The following is a 22,692-nucleotide window of genomic DNA, read 5'->3' on the forward strand; positions in this document are numbered from 1 at the left end:
AGTTATCTGGAGCAGTTCAGGTAAACATCATGTATACAGTAGGTGACAACCAGACCAGAACACATTGTCTGCCGTCTCCATGTTAATCTGTGTTTTTATTCTCCTTTATTCAGATGTACTCGTCGAATGGAGTGTAGTCGTGAGGGCCAGGCCAACCACTGGCTATGGAGCTACCAGCCTGCCAACCAGCCTGCCAACCAGCCTGCCTCCCAGTGTGTGACTGTCCAGAGCTTGGAGCCTGCCATCCAAAGCAGAGAGGAGGAGACTCAGGTGGGTAGAACTGTGGGATTATAGTATAGAATAAAAGTAGGGAACTCCAAATATTGTTCATCTACCTGCTGTTGTTGATTCAGGAAAATCAGTGTCTGATTTAGACCTGACAAACCAGGTGACTTCTCTAGCTAATCATTAAAACTACCCATTAACTCATGCCATGTGTTTACTCCAGAAATGGATCAATTAAGTGTCATTCTGGAGTAAAAAAACATGGCATGAGGTGATATGTAGAAACAGGGTGAGACTCACTGTAGTAAAACTCAATGGAGAAGAAAAAGTGACTCTACGTCAGGATAATCCAAACATAGTTCAGTTAACGTTTGTTGTTGTATCCTCTGCCAGGTTTCTCTTGTAGTGGCCCAGCTGCCCACCCTGTCAGAGGAGGAGTCTCTGTCCTGCTCCTTCGGAACCCTCCCCCCTCAACCAGCTGTCGTCACGGGAACCACCATAACCTGTCAATCACCTCTGCCTGAGCTCCTCCCACCCAGCCCACCAGGAAGTGGTAGGGGGACATTTTATTTAATGTTTTATATCTGTAAATATTATTTTTTAGATAATTGATTATTTATCCAGGTTTGTTGAGATACAATACCATGAGAGATTTAGTCCAAGACAGCCATGGTTGTATCACATTACTAGATTTATTTTGATCGGTTGTGAGTCACGGCCAGTTGCTTTGTGCCAAACTTAGACCCCGGCCTATTGACAGCAAATAAATAGAGTTATAGCCAAGTTTAGGTACAGTACATGACCAAACGTATCTGGACACCTGCTCGTCCAACATCTCATTCCAAAATCATGGGCATTAATATGGAGTTGGTCCCCCCTTTGCTGCTATAACAGCCTCCACTCTTCTGGGAAGGCTTTCCACTAGATGTTGGAACATTGCTGCGGGGACTTGCTTCCATTCAGCCACGAGAGCATTAGTGAGGTCGGGCACTGATGTTGGGCGATTAGGCCTGGCTCGCAGTCAGCGTTCCAATTCATCCCAAAGGTGTTCGATGGGGTTGAGGTCAAGGCTCTGTGCAGGCCAGTCAAGTTCTTCCACACCGATCTCGACAAACCATTTCTGTATGGACCTCGCTTAGTGCACGGGTGCATTGTCATGCTGAAACAGGAAAGGGCCTTCCCCAAACTGTTGCCACAAAGTTGGAACCACAGAATGTTTTAGAATGTCATTGTATGCTGTAGCGTTAAGATTTCCCTTCACTGGAACTAAGGGGCCTAGTCCGAACCATGAAAAACAGCCCCAGACCATTATTCCTCCTCCACCAAACTTTACAGTTGGCACTATGCATTGGGGCAGGTAGCATTCTCCTGGCATCCGCCAAACCCAGATTTATCCATCGGACTGCCAGATGGTGACGCTTGAGAACGCGTTTCCACTGCTCCAGAGTCCAATGGCGCAAGCTTTACACCACTCCAGTCGATGCTTGGCATTGTGCATGGTGATCTTAGACTTGTGTGCAGCTGCTCGGCCATGGAAACCCATTTCATGAAGCTCCCGACGAACAGTTATTGTGTAGACGTTGCTTTCAGAGGCCGTTTGGAACTCGGTAGTGAGTGTTGCAACTGAGGACAGACAATTTTTACGCGCTTCAGCACTTCAGCACCTGTTCTGTGAGCTTGTGTGGCCTACCACTTCGCAGCTGAGCCGTTGTTGCTCCTAGACGTTTCCACTTCACAATAACAGCACTTACAGTTGACCGGGGCAGCTCTAGCAGGGCAGAAATTTGACAAACTGACTTGTTGGAAAGGTGGCATCCTATGACGGTGCAAGTCACTGAGCTCGTCAATAAGGCCATTCTACTGCCAATGTTTGTCTATAGAGATAGCACGGCTGTGGGCTCGATTTTATACACCTGTCAGCAACGGTTGTGGCTGAAATAGCCGAATCCACTATTTGAAGGGGTGTCCACATACTGCTGTATATATAGTGTATCTCTATTAGAATATAGTATATATAGTATATAGCAATCTATACATACTTACAACAAGGATTTATTACTGTAAGGATCAGATCATGTTCGAAAGGAACATAATCAGAGTTCAAATCAATCACATTTTATTTCTCACTTGCTTCGTAAACAACAAGTGTAGACTAACAGTGAAATGCTGACTGACGGGTCTGACGGGTCTGGTCAACGCAGAGATAAAGATGAAAAGACATGAACAAATATAAATAGTGAAACGAGGAATAAATACAAAATAAATAACATTAACGAGGAAAAAAATAACACGGCTATATACAGGGAGTACCAGTACCGAGGCGATGTGCAGGGGTATGAGGTAATCCTTAATAGTTTTCAAGCCCTGCCACATCCGACGAGCGTCAGAGCCGGTGTAGTACGATTCGATCTTAGTCCTGTATTGACTCTTTGCCTGTTTGATGGTTCGTCGGAGGGCATAGCGGGATTTCTTATAAGCGTCCGGGTTAGAGTCCCGCACCTTTAAAGACTTTTTGCTTTATGCTGCGGATGTTGCCTGTAATCCATGGCCTCAGTGGAATTCCAGACTAACTCGTCATTAGCAGCCGATAAGATCCACAAATGTGTGAATTACCCCCCAGAGCATCCGTAAATCGCTCTGGCCCTGGAGCTAGCAAGAGAAGGCTCCCCTGAGCCGGCCCGACTACGGTCTGGAGGCGAGCCAGGAAAGGTAACAATGGTCACTGTGGGGGACGACGTCAACTCACTTATTAATGAAGCCGGTGACTGATGTGGTAAACTCCTCAATGTTATCGGATGAATCCCGGAACATATTCCAGTCTGCGCTAGCAAAACAGTCCGCTTCATCGGACCACTTCCGTATTGAGCGCGTCACTGGTACTTCCTGTTTGTGTTTTTGCTTGTAAGCAGGAAGCAGGAGGGTAGAGGATATGCTCTGATTTGCCAAGGGGAGGGCGAGGGAGGGCCTTGTCTGTGTGTGGAGTAAAGGTGATCTAGAGTTTTGTAACCTCTAGTTGCAGAAGTGACATGCTGGTAAAAATGAGGTAATACGGATTTCAGTTTCCCTACACTAAAATCACCGGCCACAAGAAACACCGGCTCTGAATGTGCATTTTCTTGTTTGCTTATGGCCCTATAAAGCTTGTTGAGTGAGGTCTTAGTGCCAGCATCAGTTTGTGGTGGTAAATAGACAGCTACGAAAAATCTAGATGAAAAAAGTATTGGTAAATAGTGTGGTCTACAGCTTATCATGAGGTACTCTAACTCAGGCGAGCAGAACCTCGAGACTTCCTTAACATTAGAGATAGCGCACCAGCTTCTGTTAACAAAAAACACACACGCCTCTTCCTTAGTCTTACCCGAGTCTGCCGTGCGGTCTTCACGATGCATAGAAAAACCAACGAGATGAATATTATCCATGTCCCCCGTTCAGCCACGACTCGGAGAAACGTAGGATATTAGTTTTTCGGGTCCCGTTGATAGGATAGTCTCGAACTGAGCTCGTCCAGTTTGTTCTCCAGTGACTGCATGTTCACCAATAGAACTTTGAAGTTCCAGGGAGTTGGTCCGGAGTAAGCAGAACGTCCACAGCTGCTGACTCGTTGAGGTAGAAATCTTCATCCAAATCGAGGTTAGCGATCGATGCTCTGATGTCATAGGAAACAATGGTGGAGACGTTATGTACAAAAAAAAGTTACGATCAGCGTAAAAAAAAAACACACAAAATAGCAGTGGGCCGTAAGACAGCAGCTATCCACTGCAGCGCCATCTTTCATCCCAAACATATGTGAAGCTTATGCTCCTCCTTCAGATTCATCTGATGATGATCCGGTTTTTTTCTCAATACAGAAATGATTCAATTTCAGGCAGAGGGTAAAGTGCTTCTTTGTGGAGATTTCAATTCGAGAGCAGGTTCTGAGCCTGACTACACTGACGCGGGAGGTAACCCCTCCATGTTCACCCCTCCACAACACCTCTCCCTTCCCTCCTGTCTCTATAGACCACATGTCTCTGCGTGTGTCTGTGATGTTCGGAGACGTGACCATCTCTAGCAGTGACATCATCTTCTATGACTGTCGAGCTGTGGGACGACTCAACACCACCTCCCCGTAAGATATAGCACACACACACACCGTACACACACATACACACACACCGTACACACACATACACACACACCGTACACACACTCACACACACACACACACACCGTACACACACACACACACCATACACACACACCGTACACACACTCACACACACACACACACACCGTACACACACACACACACCGTACACACACACCGTACACACACATACACACACACCGTACACACACTCACACACACACACACACACCGTACACACACACACACACCATACACACACACCGTACACACACTCACACACACACACACACACCGTACACACACACACACACCGTACACACACACACCGTACACACACACACACCGTACACGCACACACACACCGTACACACACACACACCGTACACACACACACACCATACACACACACACACACACACACACCACACACACACACACACACCGTACACACACACACACTGCATACACACACACACCATACACACACACACACACCGTACACACACACACACACACACACACACGTACACACACACACACACACACACACACCGTACACACACACACACACACAAACACACCGTACACACACAAACACACCGTACACACACACACACACTGTATATTTCTATATTTAGTCTCACATGTGCTCATACACTTAAAGGGAAACTCCACAATTTTTTACAAATATTTGTGCATTATCATGATGATACTTTGCTTCTTCCCTTTAAAGAAAAATTCCACAATCTCTATTTTGGTGTTTCATTATTGTTGATATAGGGGTCAAAATATTTTGCATGTCAGCACTCACGTTTTCAAGATGTATAACTTTCAAAGTACAGAAATACTGCCGGTATGATGCATTTTGCATCCTATGATGCTGCGTTTTGCATGATATGTTAGAGCCGTACAGGATCTAAATCCACATGTCTCTCTGTGTTAGGTGTATGGCGTGTGTGGGCAGTGTTTGGCCATATCCATATGTCTCTCTGTATTCTAGGTGTATGGCGTGTGTGAGCAGTGTTTGGCCATATCCATATGTCTCTCTGTATTCTAGGTGTATGGCGTGTGTGGGCAGTGTTTGGCCATATCCATATGTCTCTCTGTATTCTAGGTGTATGGCGTGTGTGGGCAGTGTTTGGCCATATCCATATGTCTCTCTGTATTCTAGGTGTATGGCGTGTGTGGGCAGTGTTTGGCCATATCCATATGTCTCTCTGTATTCTAGGTGTATGGCGTGTGTGGGCAGTGTTTGGCCATATCCATATGTCTCTCTGTATTCTAGGTGTATGGCATATGTGGGCAGTGTTTGGCCATATCCATATGTCTCTCTGTATTCTAGGTGTATGGCGTGTGTGGGCAGTGTGTGGCCATGTCACTGGTGTGCTCTGGATGAGCTGTGTTCCCACAACAACAGCTGCCCCAAGCAGCACACCATACACAACTCAGTGGTAAGACAACCCCTAACCCTATCCACCAGGCCTAGGTAACAACTCAGTGGTAAGACAACCCCTAACCCTATCCACCAGGCCTAGGTAACAACTCAGTGGTAAGACAACCCTAACCCTATCCACCAGGCCTAGGTAACAACTCAGTGGTAAGACAACCCTAACCCTATCCACCAGGCCTAGGTAACAACTCAGTGGTAAGACAACCCCTAACCCTATCCACCAGGCCTAGGTAACAACTCAGTGGTAAGACAACCCCTAACCCTATCCACCAGGCCTAGGTAACAACTCACTGGTAAGACAACCCTAACCCTATCCACCAGGCCTAGGTAACAACTCAGTGGTAAGACAAACCTAACCCTATCCACCAGGCCTAGGTAACAACTCAGTGGTAAGACAACCCTAACCCTATCCACCAGGCCTAGGTAACAACTCAGGGGTAAGACATCCCCTAACCCTATCCACCAGGCCTAGGTAACAACTCACTGGTAAGACAACCCCTAACCCTATCCACCAGGCCTAGGTAACAACTCAGTGGTAAGACAACCCTAACCCTATCCACCAGGCCTAGGTAACAACTCAGTGGTAAGACAACCCTAACCCTATCCACCAGGCCTAGGTAACAACTCAGTGGTAAGACAACCCCTAACCCTATCCACCAGGCCTAGGTAACAACTCAGGGGTAAGACAACCCTAACCCTATCCACCAGGCCTAGATAACAACTCACTGGTAAGACAACCCTAACCCTATCCACCAGGCCTAGGTAACAACTCACTGGTAAGACAACCCTAACCCTATCCACCAGGCCTAGGTAACAACTCAGTGGTAAGACAACCCTAACCCTATCCACCAGGCCTAGGTAACAACTCACTGGTAAGACAACCCTAACCCTATCCACCAGGCCTAAGTAACAACTCAGTGGTAAGACAACCATAACCCTATCCACCAGGCCTAGGTAACAACTCAGTGGTAAGACAACCCTAACCCTATCCACCAGGCCTAAGTAACAACTCAGTGGTAAGACAACCCTAACCCTATCCACCAGGCCTAGGTAACAACTCAGTGGTAAGACAACCCCTAACCCTATCCACCAGGCCTAGGTAACAACTCACTGGTAAGACAACCCCTAACCCTATCCACCAGGCCTAGGTAACAACTCAGTGGTAAGACAACCCCTAACCCTATCCACCAGGCCTAGGTAACAACTCAGTGGTAAGACAACCCTAACCCTATCCACCAGGCCTAGGTAACAACTCAGTGGTAAGACAACCCTAACCCTATCCACCAGGCCTAAGTAACAACTCAGTGGTAAGACAACCCCTAACCCTATCCACCAGGCCTAAGTAACAACTCAGTGGTAAGACAACCCTAACCCTATCCACCAGGCCTAAGTAACAACTCAGTGGTAAGACAACCCCTAACCCTATCCACCAGGCCTAGGTAACAACTCACTGGTAAGACAACCCTAACCCTATCCACCAGGCCTAAGTAACAACTCAGTGGTAAGACAACCCTAACCCTATCCACCAAGCCTAAGTAACATTGCACTGTCCTCTGCTCTCTGACTGAAAATGGATTCTTGTTTTCATAGCCTCTCCTTCTCTCCATTTTATGACACTCCAAGCAGTAATATAATATTCTCCCTGCCACCACTAGGAGCAGCGATTGGAGCCGCGGGGTCCCGACTCTTGTCCCTTTGTGTGGGCTCTACAGAGTTCTCCTCTGGTCCCCGTGGGCTTCCTGTTTCCTGTTTTGGTACTGCTGGGCAGGAACCTGGACGTGTTTCAGGTATGTTTTTCTATACATGTGGAAAATGATATAACGCACATCCCAGGGTTAATAAGTAGATGTTGGAGATCAATGAACATGTTCATGAAACCTTTAGAATACTCTGTACACTGCCCTGTATGGCTTATCTAGTGGGTTTATTAAAACCGTCCGGTCTTTACTAATGATGCAGACATTAAGATAATAAAATGGGTAGTGTGTTTGGAGATGAGACACCGTGTTTGTGTGTTGTCATCTTCAGGGGGAGGAGCAGTATGCGTGTGTGGTGGTCATTGTGGGGGAGGAGCTTAAACTGAACGCCACTCTGAAGAAAGACCCGGAAACCAAGACCTACACCTTCACCTGCTCTGCCCACCAGGTATTCACGACACAAACCCTGACACACACATTTGTGACTACATTTCCCAATTGAGTCGTATGTACCATTTCCAAGATTGTCTTTTTTGTACATTTTATAAAAGAACAGACGCAGAGCTTCAAAATTGTAATATCATACACTACAGTTGGTAATATCATACACTACAGTTGGTAATATCAAACACTACAGTTGGTAATATCAAACACTACAGTTGGTAATATCAAACACTACAGTTGGTAATATCAAACACTACAGTTCGGGGAAACATGGGAAAGTTATGCTTATTTGAAATGCGATAAACCTGTTATTCCACCTTGTAGACAAGCACCAGAAAATCCCCTTGACAGTTTTTCACACTTGCTCGAGAGCTCTTTTTTGAGTATGCCGATTCAGCATCATTCACACCCTCTTAAGCCTTAGCCCCACCCATCTCTTTAAGCGTTCACGTGAGGCCATTTGCTAAACTGAGTGATTAAGGTAGTGTAGTATGTGGGAATCGAACCCACATACTACAAACGCCATGCTCTACCAACTAAGCTACCTCCCTGCCGGCCATTCCCTCCCCTACCCTGGACGACGCTAGGCCAATTGTGCACCGCCCCATGGGGTCTCCCGGTCGCGGCCGGCTACGACAGAGCCTGGATTCGAACCAGGATCTCTAGTGGCACAGCTAGCTCTGCGATGCAGTGCCTTAGACCACTGCGCCACTCGGGAGGTTAACAACTCAGTTGTCCATTGCTAAATCTGCAGTAAACTACTATTTAGGGAAGCCCCTCGTTATGTTATAGATAGTAGCCTGTGGCATGGCAGACCAATCAGGACTCATCTCTTGGCATGACCAGCCCCTACCATTATCTCAGCCAATCAAGGCTAGCCAGGAAGAATCCTTTCTCTGTGAGAAATAAACTAGGCTCGTAATTTAACATTTTTATTCATATTTACAGATCACCTACGAGTTTGTTATTAAGGCACATGAAAGTTCACATGTTCAAAAAACGATTAGAGACTCGAGTCTTCTTGGGTATGACCCTACAAGCTTGGCACACCTGTATTTAGGGAGTTTCTCCCATTCTTCTCTGCAGATCCTCTCAAGCGCTGTCAGGTTGGATGGGGAGCGTCGCTGCACAGATATTTTCAGGTCTCTCCAGAGATGTTTGATCGGGGTTCAAGTCCGGGCTCTGGCTGGGCCACTCAAGGACATTCAGAGACTTATCCCGAAGCCACTCCTGCATTGTCTTGGCTGTGTGCTTAGGGTCGTTGTCCTGTTGGAAGTTGAACCTTCGCCCTAGTCTGAGGTCCTGAGCGCTCTGGAGCAGGTTTTCATCAAGGATCTCTTTACTTTGCTCCGTTAATCTTTCCCTCGATCCTGACTAGTCTCCCAGTCCCTGCTGCTGAAAAACATCCCCACAGCATGATGCTGCCACCACCATGCTTCACCGTAGGGATGGTGCCAGGTTTCCTCCAGACGTGACGCTTGGCATTCATTGGTTTTATCATACCAGCAACTCTTGTTTCTCATGGTCTGAGAGTCCTTTAGGTGCCTTTTGGCAAACTCCAAGCAGGCCGTCATGTGCCTTTTACTGAGGAGTGGCTTCTGTCTGGCCACTGTACCATAAAGGGCTAATTGGTGGAGTGTTGCAGAGATGGTTGTCCTTCTGGAAGGTTCTCCCATCTCCACAGAGGAACTCTAAAGCTCTTTCAGAGTGACCATCGGGTTCTTGGTCACCTCCCTGACCAAAGCCCTTCTCCCCCGATTGCTCAGTTTGGCCGGGCGGCCAGCTGTAGGAAGAGTCTTGGTGGTTCCAAACTTCTTCTATTTAAGAATGATGGAGGTCAATGTGTTCTTGGGGACCTTCAATGCTGCAGAAATGTTTTGGTACCCTTCCCCAGATCTGTGCCTCGACACAATCCTGTCTCAGAGCTCTACGGATAATTCCTTCGATCTCATGGCTTGGTTTTTGCTCTGACATGCACTGTCAACTGTATGACCTTATATAGACAGGTGTGTGCTTTTCCAAATGTCCATGTCCAATCAATTGAATTTACCACAGGTGGACTCCAATCAAGTTGTAGAAACATCTCAGGGATGATCAATGGAAACAGAATGCACCTGAGCTCCATATCGAGTCTCATAGCAAAGGGTCTGAATACTTATGTAAATAAGGTATTTCTGTATTTTCACCCAGCCGGACTGTTGGTCTGTCCCAAGCAATAGTAAAAAATTAAGAAAAACCCTTGAATGAGTAGGTGTGTCCAATATTTTGACTGGTAGTGTATATATAACATTTAGAAAATAACTTTCGGTACTTTTCAAGCTTTTCGAATATAAACATAGTTTGTTTGAGTACAAAAACCTGAATATGTATCTTTGATTGAACAAAATGTCTTAGTTTAAATGTGTTAGTTATTAAATGCAACGTTATTTCATAGTTTTGATGTCTTCACTATTATTCTACAATGTAGAAAATAGTATAAATAAAGAAAACCCCTTGAATGAGTAGAATGTGTCCAAACTTTTGACTGGTACTGTATGTATACAGTATACATACACTGAGTGTACTAAACATTAAGGACACCTGCTCTTTCCATGACATGGACTGACCCAGCTATGATCCCTTACTGAACAGCCTCAATCCGTCGGGCCATGGACTCTACAAGGTGTCAAAAGCGTTCCACAGGGATGCTGACCCGTGTTGACTCCAATGCTTCCCACAGTTGTGTCAAGTTGGCTGGACGTCCTTTGGGTGGTGGATCATTCTTGATACACAGACTGTTGAGCGTGAAAAACCCAGCAGCGGTTCTTGACACAAACTGGTGCACCTGGAATCTACTACCATACCCCGTTCAAGGGCATTGTCATGACGTGACTTTCATTAATATGATGACTGTTATTTATCGAATCAACGAACTATGTTTAATTGTTACTCGATTTAAATTAATCATGTAACAATTAACTTATTAGGATTTGGGGCACCACGGAAGAAGTTGTTTATAGAGTTACCATCTCCCGAATTAAACTCTAAAAGGTCTTTACCATCAATATGTATAAAACAGTCAACGTATCAATCATTACTTCTTATCAGTCTCATTCTGAACGGTCGCAGACTTCTTGGATCTGTGAAACACTCTGTGGTAGTGTAGTGTGAAAACACTCCACTACAAGACCAGTTGCTGATCAAATACTTATGTCATGCAATAAAATGCAAACTAATTACTATATGTGTGTATATACAGTGGGGAGAACAAGTATTTGATACACTGCCGATTTTGCAGGTTTTCCTACTTACAAAGCATGTAGAGGTCTGTAATTTTTATCATAGGTACACTTCAACTGTGAGAGACAAAATCTAAAACAAAAATCGAGAAAATCACATTGTATGATTTTAAAGTAATTAATTTGCATTTTATTGCATGACATAAGTATTTGATCACCTACCAACCAGTAAGAATTCCGGCTCTCACAGACCTGTTAGTTTTTCTTTAAGAAGCCCTCCTGTTCTCTACTCATTACCTGTATTAACTGCACCTGTTTGAACTCGTTACCTGTATAAAAGACACCTGTCCACACACTCAATCAAACAGACTCCAACCTCTCCACAATGGCCAAGACCAGAGAGCTGTGTAAGGACATCAGGGATACAATTGTAGACATGCACAAGGCTGGGATGGGCTACAGGACAATAGGCAAGCAGCTTGGTGAGAAGGCAACAACTGTTGGCGCAATTATTAGAAAATGGAAGAAGTTCAAGATGACGGTCAATCACCCTCGGTCTGGGGCTCCATGCAAGATCTCACCTCGTGGGGCATCAATGATCATGAGGAAGGTGAGGGATCAGCCCAGAACTACACGGCAGGACCTGGTCAATGACCTGAAGAGAGCTGGGACCACAGTCTCAAAGAAAACCATTAGTAACACACTACGCCGTCATGAATTAAAATCCTGCAGCGCACGCAAGGTCCCCCTGCTCAAGCCAGCGCATGTCCAGGCCCGTCTGAAGTTTGCCAATGACCATCTGGACGATCCAGAGGAGGAATGGGAGAAGGTCATGTGGTCTGATGAGACAAAAATATAGCTTTTTGGTCTAAACTCCACTTGCCGTGTTTGGAAGAAGAAGAAGGATGAGTACAACCCCAAGAACACCATCCCAACCGTGAAGCATGGAGGTGGAAACATCATTCTTTGGGGATGCTTTTCTGCAAAGGGGACAGGACGACTGCACCGTATTGAGGGGAGGATGGATGGGGCCATGTATCGCGAGATCTTGGCCAACAACCTCCTTCCCTCAGTAAGAGCATTAAAGATGGGTCGTGGCTGGGTCTTCCAGCATGACAATGATCCGAAACACACAGACAGGGCAATTAAGGAGTGGCTCCGTAAGAAGCATCTCAAGGTCCTGGAGTGGCCTAGCCAGTCTCCAGACCTGAACCCAATAGAAAATCTTTGGAGGGAGCTGAAAGTCCGTATTGCCCAGTGACAGCCCCGAAACCTGAAGGATCTGGAGAAGGTCTGTATGGAGGAGTGGGCCAAAATCCCTGCTGCAGTGTGTGCAAACCTGGTCAAGACCTACAGGAAACGTATGATCACTGTAATTGCAAACAAAGGTTTCTGTACCAAATATTAAGTTCTGCTTTTCTGATGTATCAAATACTTATCTCATGCTATAAAATGCAAATTAATTACTTAAAAATCATACAATGTGATTTTCTGGATTTTTGTTTTAGATTCCGTCTCTCACAGTTGAAGTGTACCTATGATAAAAATTACAGACCTCTACATGCTTTGTAAGTAGGAAAACCTGCAAAATCGGCAGTGTATCAAATACTTGTTCTCCCCACTGTATATATAAACATGGGGGATTGGAAGTGATGCAGACAATTACATTGATGGAAGTTACAATCTATCTTCAATATTAAGCTGATCTACCCCCTAAGAAAAAAAAAATGACTGATGATTGGCTGAGAGATATTGATGATAAAAAGATTGTGAGGGCTGTTTTGTTAGACTTCAGTGCGGCTTTTGACATTATTGATCATAGTCTGCTGCTGGAAAAACGTATGTGTTATGGCTTTACACCCCCTGTTGTAATGTGGATAAAGACTTACCTGTCTAACAGAACACAGAGGGTGTTCTTTAATGGAAGCCTCTCCAACAAAATCCAGGTAGAATCAGGAATTCCCCAGGGCAGCTGTCTAGGCCCATTACTTTTCAATCTTTACTAATGACATGCCACTGGCTTTGAGTAAAGCCAGAGTGTCTATGTATGCGGATGACTCAACACTATACATGTCAGCGACTGAAATGACTGCAACACTTAACAAAGAGTTGCAGTTAGTTTCAGGGTGGGTGGCAAGGAATAAGTTAGTCCTAATGAGTGGTGGAGAACAGGAGGGCTTCTTAAAGAAAAACTAACAGGTCTGTGAGAGCTGGAATTCTTACTGGTTGGTAGGTGATCAAATACTTATGTCATGCAATAAAATGCAAATTAATTACTTAAAAATCATACAATGTGATTTTCTGGATTTTTGTTTTAGATTCCGTCTCTCACAGTTGAAGTGTACATATGATAAAAATTACAGGCCTCTACATGCTTTGTAAGTAGGAAAACCTGCAAAATCGGCAGTGTATCAAATACTTGTTCTCCCCACTGTATATTATAATAGAACGCATAGCCCCTCGTTGATTATCCCTTACATATACTTTGAATAATCTGAACATTCCACAACATTGTGTCTTACAAATATGGTATGACTTTATATTAAACAATGTTATAACAATGAAACTATATCAAGTGCTCCTCTCTTCTCCTCTCCCTTCTCTCTCCCCTCTGCCCTCCTCTCTCTCCCCTCCTCTCTCTCCCCTCCTCTCTCTCCCCTCTCTCTCCCCTCCTATCTCTCCCCTCCTCTCTCTCCCCTCCTCTCTCTCCCCTCCTCTCTCCCTCCTCTCTCTCCCCTCCTCTCTCTCCCCCTCCTCTCTCTCCCCTCCTCTCTCCCTCCTCTCTCTCCCTCCTCTCTCTCCCCTCCTCTCTCTCCCCTCTCTCCCCTCCTCTCTCTCCCCTCCTCTCTCTCCCCTCTCTCTCCCTCCTCTCTCTCCCCTCCTCTCTCTCCCCTCCTCTCTCCCCCCTCTCTCTCCCTCCTCTCTCCCCTCCTCTCTCTCCCCTCCTCTCTCTCCCTCTCTCTCCCCCTCTCTCTCCCCTCCTCTCTCTCCCTCCTCTCTCTCCCCTCCTCTCTCAGTTCCAGTACCCTTTGAATCAATTGGAGTACTCTGCTCCCATCTATCTACAAAGAGGTTCCCATCGCATCGACTCTGCTCCCAACCTCAGATGTAAGACTTCTCTGTTGTATTCACTTTGTCCTGCTATCACTTGAGAAGGAAGACAATTAATATTCAACAGCTCTTGGAGTACAATGAAAGTGGACTTCAAAAATAGGACATTTTGGAGCGTAACCGGTGTGTTGTCCCACAGTGCAGCTACATTGGAGCGTAACCGGTGTGTCGTCTATATTGGAGCGTAACCGGTGTGTTGTCCCACAGTGCAGCTGTATGACTGTTCGGTGGGACAGTCCGACTGTAGCCAGTGCAGAGCGGTGTCTTCACGGTACGGCTGTGTCTGGTGTGGTGGGGAGTCACCCGGCTGTGTCTACAACCTCTCCTGTACCAGCTCACCTGGGCCGGCTGACACCTGTCCCTCGCCTCAGATCACACAGGTACACACATTTCTCTGACCACCGCTGTCGTATGCCTGGGGTTCAGGGACGTATTTATAAAGTGTCTCAGAGAATAAGTGTTGTTCTAGAAGTTCCCGTGTAGCTCAGTTGGTAGAGCATGGCGCTTGCAACGCCAGGGTTGTGGGTTCGTTTCCCACGGGGGGCCAGTATGAAAAATGTATGCACTCACTAACTGTAAGTCGCTCTGGATAAGAGCGTCTGCTAAATGACTCACTACTGTAGTGGCTCTGGATAAGAGCGTCTGCTAAATGACTAAAATGTAAATGTAGAATCAGGTTCATTATGATCGGAGTTGCTTTGTGAATATCGGCCCTGATCTTCCAATAAAGCTTTTAGTGATACAAAAACAACATTGAGACTGAAGTTACAGAAACAACATTGAGACTGAAGTGACAAAAACAACATTGAGACTGAAGTTTGTCTAACTCCTATACCATGTTGTTTTTGTATATTAGTAAACCCCTTTTCTGTCCTGTTCTGTCCTCTCCTGTTCTGTTCTGTCCTGTTCTGTCCTGTCCTGTTTTGTTCTGTCCTCTCCTGTTCTGTCCTGTTCTGTCCTGTTCTGTCCTCTCCTCTCCTGTCCTCTCCTGTCCTCTCCTGTTCTGTTCTGTCCCTGTCAGATCCAGCCATTGAGTGGTCCGGTGGAGGGAGGAGTTCTGGTCACCATCCATGGGTCCAACCTGGGGATGCACTACCAAGACATCCAGGGAGGAGTGACCGTAGCTGGGGTCAGCTGCCTGCCTCAGCCCCATGGATACCTCATCTCAACCAGGTAATTACACTGTGTGTGTGTGTGTGTGTGTCTGTCTATGTGCATGTGTTTGAAGCTGAGGTCCCCATTTAGCAGTTTTTTCTGACGTCCCCACTTTTCACATAAACCTGTCTATGTGTGTGATTTCTGTGTATGTGTGTGTGAAGTCCTTATTTTACTGATGTCGCCACTTTTAACATAAACTTGTGTGAAAAGCATTGCAGGCCTTAAAGGGATATTTTGGGATTTTGGCAAGGAGGCCCTTTATCTACTTCCCCAGAGTTAGCATGCTAGCAGATACCCATGGACTTCCAGTCATTGTGCTAACGCTAGTTAGCATTGGCTCGCAAAACTACCTCTTACTACTGGACACAGAGACATAAAAATGGTATTCATGAGTTCATTTGACTCTGGGGAATTAAAGGGCCTAATTGCCAAAGTATCCCCTTAATGCTCAAATCAGTTTTGTTTTTCAAATCCATTTTGGAATATTGACTGTCCAAACAGCATGTTGCAAGTGACCAAATCGGGTTTGTGTGAGTTCAGACAGCAGTCATTTCCTGACATGGTTACGCTCATTGTCATAGTAACGACAGGTGGGTGTGAAGTGGTGTAGGCTGATTGGTGGTGGTGCTCGTGCTTCCTGTCACTCAGAAGTTATGTAGCAAGCTAAGGTGACAGCAATGCCCGCCATGGGCGTTCCCCAACTGCTTTGAATGATCTAAATCATAGTGTAAGAACACTTTATTTAAAACCTCAAAGGATGAGATGATCCAACTTTCAAAAAAAGTCATTTTTGTCTAGCCACAGCAGTCAACTGGCTAGCTAGGTAGCTGGTTAGCGTTCTAAGACATTCACTAATTTGTTTGTAAACAATTAACAAGCTAGTTAGCTACCACACGTTCTCGTCAAACAGTCAACAGAGTAGCTAGCAAGAAACAAGATATGCCCAATAACTGTCTAAAAACCACTTGAGGGCAATTAAATCAGATTTGACCATTCAGACACAAGTCGCATGGCCAGGAATACGATTTATATCGGACTTCAAACCACCTACGAAGGTGGTTTGAAATGTGGGTTGAAATATCCGATTCCATGTGCTTTTTGGCTGTTCAGACTGCAGGAAAAATAACAGGTTATTCCCAAAAAAATGGATTTGAGTCACTTCAAACGTGAACTTAAGGTCAGCTCTGTGTTTGTGTTTGTTTTTCCTGTGTGTTTCAGGATAGTGTGTGTAGTGTACGCTAATTGTCTGGTCGTGTGTGTGTGTGTGTGTGTGTGTGTGTGTGTGTGTGTGTGTGTGTGTGTGTGTGTGTTCCAGGATAGTGTGTGAGCTCCAGCCCAGTAAACAGGAGACAGAGGGACCAGTCGTTGTTACCGTGGGAGACTCAGAACCAGGACAGTCACTGCAGACATTCACCTACCAGGTACTCACTCACTCACTCACTCACTCACTTCTCTGGCTTAAAAAACCCTGTGTTATCCTGGAGCACGAGTACAGGACATTACAAGACTGCTTTCCTGACGTTTTACGACAGCTGCCGGGAGCTGGCACTGTCGTAGTCCATGTGGGGTCAAACGACATCAGGAGGGCTAGCTCGGAACTGCTGAAAAATGGATTTTAAAGAACTGATTCTAGCTCTGAAAGATTCCAAAAAGCGGCCAATTATTTCAGGCCCGGTACCATCGCTGGGCCGCGGCTGCTAAACGTTTAGCAGGCTACTCAAGTCAAATCTAATTGTATTTGTCACATGTGTAGACCTTTCCATGAAATTATACTTACATGCCCTTAACCAACAATGCAGTTTTAAGAAAAATAAGAGTTTATTTTGTAAATATTTTAAGTAAAAAAAAAAAAAGTTACACAATAAAATAACAATAACAAGGGTATTTATACAGGGGGTACTGGTACCGAGTCAGTGCGGGGGTACAAGTTTGTCGAGGTAATTGAGGGAGTGTATACAGTACCAGTCAAAAGATTGGACACACCTACTCATTCAAGGATTATTTTATTTTTTTACTATTTTCTACAATGTAGAACAATAGTGAAGACATCAAAACTATGAAATATTACACATATGGAATCATTTAGTAACCAAAAAAGTATTAAACAAATCAAAATATATTTTAGATTTTAGATTCTTCAAAGTAGCCACCCTTTGCCTTGATGACAGCTTTGTTGGGTTGAGGTTGGGTGATTGTGGAGGCCAGGTCATCTGATGCAGCACTCCATCACTCTCCTTCTTGGTCAAATAGCCCTTACACAGCCTGGAGGTGTGTTGGGTCATTGTCCTGTTGAAAAACAAATGATAGTCCCACTAAGCCCAAACCAGATGGGATGGCGTATCGCTGCAGAATATTGTGGTAGCCATGCTGGTTAAGTGTGCCTTGAATTCTAAATAAATCACAGACAGTGTCACCAGCAAAGCACCCCCACACCTCCTCCTCCATGCTTCACGGTGGGAACCACACATGCAGAGATCATCCATTCACCTACTCTGCGTCTCACAAAGACACGGCGGTTGGAACCAAAAATCTCAAATTTGGACTCATCAGACCAAAGGACAGATTTCCACCGGTCTAATGTCCATTGCTCGTGTTTCTTGGCCCGAGCAAGTCTCTTCTTGTAATTGGTGTCCTTTATTAGTGGTTTCTTTGCAGCAATTCAACCATGAAGGCCTGATTCACACAGTCTCCTCTGAACAGTTGATGTTGAGATGTGTCTGTTACTTGAACTCTGTGAAGCGTTTATTTGGGCTGCAATCTGAGGTACAGTTAATTGCCGAGGCTGGTAACTCTAATGAACTTATCCTCTGCAGCAGAGGTAACTCTGGGTCTTCCTTTCATGTGGCGGTCCTCATGAGAGCCAATTTCATCATAGCGCTTGATGGTTTTTGCGAGTGCAATTGAAGAAACTTTCAAAGTTCTTGAAATGTTCCGGATTGACTGACCTTCATGTCTTAAAGTAATGATGGACTGTCGTTTCTCTTTGCTTATTTGAGCTGTTCTTGCCATAATATGGACTTGGTCTTTTACCAAATAGGGCTCTTCTGTATACCACACCTACCTTGTCACAACACAACTGATTGGCTCAAACGCATTAAGAAGGAAAGAAATTCCACAAATGAACTTTTAAAAAGGCACACCTGTTAATTGAAATGCATTCCAGGTGACTACCTCATGAAGCTGGTTGAGAGAATACCAAGAGTGTACAAAGCTGTCATCAAGGCAAAGGGTGGCTATTTGAAGAATCTCAAATATAAAATATATTATTTTTTTTTTTAAGTTATAATTTTTTTTTAGACTAAGATTTTTACTGTACCCTGCAATCACACCTGCAACCCTGCACATGTGACTATTAAACACTGATTCTGACCCCCAGTTGACTGGTATAGTCCCTGATAAGGGTCCTGTATGAGGAGGGACCACCCTGACCGTCTAGAGTTATAGTTTGGGTTAGATACTACAGTATAACCATGTCTCTCTGTGTATAGGACCCCCAGTTGACTGGTATAGTCCCTGATAAGGGCCCTCTATCAGGAGGGAGCACCCTGACCGTCCAGGGGACTCGGCTGCTAACGGGACAGAGGAAGGACCTGACTGCATACGTAGGACAACAACCCTGCTACATGTAAATACCTCTACTATTACTTCTTTAGCTGTCTCTCTCTCGCTCGCTCTCTGTGTCGGTGTCCCCCCATCCCCCCTCTCTCTCTCACACACACACAATAACTCTGCTACAGTGTTGAGGAGGTGAAAGGGACCCAGTTGGTGTGTAGGACCAACCCTAGTAACCAGACAGACACCATAATAATAACTATGTCTCTCTCTCTCTCTCTCTCTCTCTCTCTCTCTCTCTCTCTCTCTCTCTCTCTCTCTCTCTCTCTCTCTCTCTCTCTCTCTCTCTCTCTCTCTCTCTCTCTCTCTCTCTCTCTCTCTCTCTCTCTCTCTCTTCTCTCCTCTCCTCTCCTCTCCTCTCCTCTCCTCTCCTCTCTTGTCCAGTGTTGAGGAGGTGAATGGGACTCACCTGGTATGCAGGACCAGCCCCAGTAACCAGACAGCAGAGCTGACAGTGCGGGTGTTGTTTGGGAAGGCAGAGAGGAGGGTACCTGGGCAGGTGTTTCGCTACATGGAGGACCCCGTCATCACCAAGGCCTTTCCTGCTGAGAGCTTCTACGAGTGAGGAACACTGGAACCCTATTCCCTATACACCCTGGTCAAAAGTAGTGCACTACATAGGGAATAGGGCAGTATATAGGGAATAGGGCACTACATAGGGAATAGGGCAGTATAAAGGGAATAGGGCAGTATATAGGGCGGTATGTAGGGAATAGGGCAGTATATAGGGAATAGGGCAGTATATAGGGAATAGGGCACTACATAGGGAATAGGGCGGTACATAGGGAATAGGGCGGTATATAGGGAATAGGGCAGTATATAGGGCGGTATGTAGGGAATAGGGCAGTACATAGGGAAGTATGTAGGGAATAGGGCAGTATATAGGGAATAGGGCAGTATATAGGGAATAGGGCACTACATAGGGAATAGGGCAGTACATAGGGAATAGGGCACTACATAGGGAATAGGGCACTACATAGGGAAGTATGTAGGGAATAGGGCAGTATATAGGGAAGTATGTAGGGAATAGGGCAGTATATAGGGAATAGGGCACTACATAGGGAATAGGGCAGTACATAGGGAATAGGGAAGTATGTAGGGAATAGGGCAGTATATAGGGAATAGGGCAGTATAAAGGGAATAGGGCAGTATATATGGAATAGGGCAGTACATAGGGAATAGGGCAGTACAAAGGGAATAGGGCAGTATATAGGGCGGTATGTAGGGAATAGGGCAGTACATAGGGAATAGGGCAGTATGTAGGGAATAGGGCAGTATATAGGGAATAGGTTACTACAAAGGGAATAGGGCACTTAATAGGGAATAGGTTACTACATAGGGAATAGGGCAGTATATAGGGAATAGGGCAGTATATAGGGAATATGGCACTATGTAGGGAATAGGGCACTACAAAGGGAATAGGGCACTACATAGGGAATAGGGCACTACATAGGGAATATGGCAGTATATAGGGAATATGGCAGTATATAGGGAATAGGGCAGTATGTAGGGAATAGGGCAGTATATAGGGAATATGGCAGTATATAGGGAATAGGGCAGTATATAGGGAATAGGGCACTACATAGGGAATAGGGCACTACATGGGGAATAGGGCAGTATATAGGGAATAGGGCACTACATGGGGAATAGGGCAGTATATAGGGAATAGGGCAGTATATAGGGAATAGGGCAGTATATAGGGAATAGGGCACTACATAGGGAATAGGGCAGTATATAGGGAATAGGGCAGTATATAGGGAATAGGGCACTACATAGGGAATAGGGCACTACGTAGGGAATAGGGCAGTATATAGGGAATAGGGCAGTATATACGGAATAGGGAAGTGTATAGGGAATAGGGCAGTATATAGGGAATAGGGCAGTATATAGGGAATAGGGAAGTATATAGGGAATATGGCAGTATATAGGGAATAGGGCAGTACATAGGGAATAGTACAGTATATAGGGAATAGGGCACTATGTAGGGAATAGGGCAGTAAATAGGGTGCCATTTAGAACACTTGAATAGCAAATAGTGCTGCAGATACAAAGATTGCTAACTTATACAGTGGATTCGGAAAGTATTCAAACCCCTTGACTTTTTCCACATTTTGTTACGTTACAGCCTTATTCTACAATTGATTACATTAATTTTTCCCTCATCAATCTACACACAATATCCCATAATGACAAAGCGAAAACTGGTTTGTAGAAATTTTTGCAAAATTTATTAAAAATAAAAAACAGAAATACCTTGATTTACATAAGTATTCAGACCCTTTGCTATGAGACTAAAAATTGAGCTCAGGTGCATCCTGTTTCCATTGATCATCCTTGAGATGTTTCTACAACTTGATTGGAGTCCACTTGTGGTAAATTCAATTGATTGGACATGATTTGGAAAGGCACACACCTGTCTATATAAGGTCATACAGTTGTAGTCCCCTGTAGCTCAGTTGGTAGAGCATCGCGCTTGCAACGCCAGGGTTGTGGGTTCGTTTCCCACGGGGGGCCAGTATGAAAAATGTATGCCCTCACTAACTGTAAGTCACTCTGGATAAGAGCGTCTGCTAAATGACTAAATGTAAATGTTGACAGTGCATGTCAGAGCAAAAACCAAGCCATTAGGTCGAAGGAATTGTCAATAGAGCTCCGAGACAATAGAGGGTACCAAAACATTTCTGCAGTATTGAAGGTCCCCAAGAACACAGTGGCCTCCATCATTCTTAAATGGAAGAAGTTTGGAACCACCAAGACTCTTCCTAGAGCTGGCCGCCCGGCCAAACTGAGCAAGCGGGGGAGAAGGACCTTGGTTAGGGAGGTGACCAAGAACCTGATGGTCACTCTGACAGAGCTCCAGAGTTCCTCTGTGGAAATGGGAGAACCTTCCAGAAGGACAACCATCTCTGCAGCACTCCACCAATCAGGCCTTTATGGTAGAGTGGCCAGACGGAAGCCACTCCTCAGTAAAAGGCACATGACAGCCCGCTTGGAGTTTGCCAAAAGGCACCTAAAGGACTCTCAGACCATGAGAAACACATTTCTCTGGTCTGATGAAACCAAGATTGAACTCTTTGGCCTGAATGCCAAGTGTCATGTCTGGAGGAAACCTGGCACCATCCCTACGGTAAAGCATGGTGGTGGCAGCATCATGCTGTGGGGATGGTTTTCAGACTGGAAGACTAGTCAGGATCGAGGGAAAGATGAACGGAGCAAAGTACAGAGAGATCCTTGATGAAAACCTGCTCCAGAGCACTCAGGACCTCAGACTGGGGCGAAGGTTCACCTTCCAACAGGACAACGACCCTAAGCACACAGCCAAGACAACGCAGGAGTGGCTTCGGGACAAGTCTGTGAATGTCCTTGAGAGGCCCAGCCAGAGCCCGGACTTGACCCTGATTGAACAACTCTGGAGAGACCTGAAAATAGCTGTGCAGCGACGCTCCCCATCCAACCTGACTGAGCTTGAGAGGATCTGCAGAGAAGAATGGGAGAAACTCCCCAAATACAGGTGTGCCAAGCTTGTAGCGTCATACCCAAGAAGACCCGAGGCTGTAATCGCTGCCAAAGGTGCTTCAACAAAGTACTGAGTAAAGGGTCTGAATACTGATGTAAATGTGATATTTCAGTTTTTTTATTTCTAGTATA

The 22,692-nt window shown here is 45.4% G+C and overlaps 1 protein-coding gene across 1 annotated transcript in view; it reads left to right on the forward strand.

Moving 5' to 3' along the window:
• LOC121562163 (plexin-B3-like) overlaps positions 1-22,692 on the forward strand; it is a 142,030-nt gene that overhangs the window by 76,114 nt on the left and 43,224 nt on the right. Inside the window, exons 7-18 of the mRNA XM_045213164.1 lie at positions 114-270; positions 619-778; positions 4,225-4,333; positions 5,697-5,805; positions 7,460-7,591; positions 7,833-7,949; positions 14,181-14,271; positions 14,482-14,654; positions 15,296-15,447; positions 16,748-16,853; positions 18,921-19,057; positions 19,429-19,605. Coding sequence (XP_045069099.1) covers positions 114-270; positions 619-778; positions 4,225-4,333; positions 5,697-5,805; positions 7,460-7,591; positions 7,833-7,949; positions 14,181-14,271; positions 14,482-14,654; positions 15,296-15,447; positions 16,748-16,853; positions 18,921-19,057; positions 19,429-19,605 — 1,620 coding nt within the window. The remainder of the gene's footprint in view (positions 1-113; positions 271-618; positions 779-4,224; positions 4,334-5,696; positions 5,806-7,459; positions 7,592-7,832; positions 7,950-14,180; positions 14,272-14,481; positions 14,655-15,295; positions 15,448-16,747; positions 16,854-18,920; positions 19,058-19,428; positions 19,606-22,692) is intronic.

Source organism: Coregonus clupeaformis, unplaced genomic scaffold, assembly GCF_020615455.1.
Source record: "Coregonus clupeaformis isolate EN_2021a unplaced genomic scaffold, ASM2061545v1 scaf0084, whole genome shotgun sequence".
Classification (NCBI taxonomy): Eukaryota; Metazoa; Chordata; class Actinopteri; order Salmoniformes; family Salmonidae; genus Coregonus; species Coregonus clupeaformis.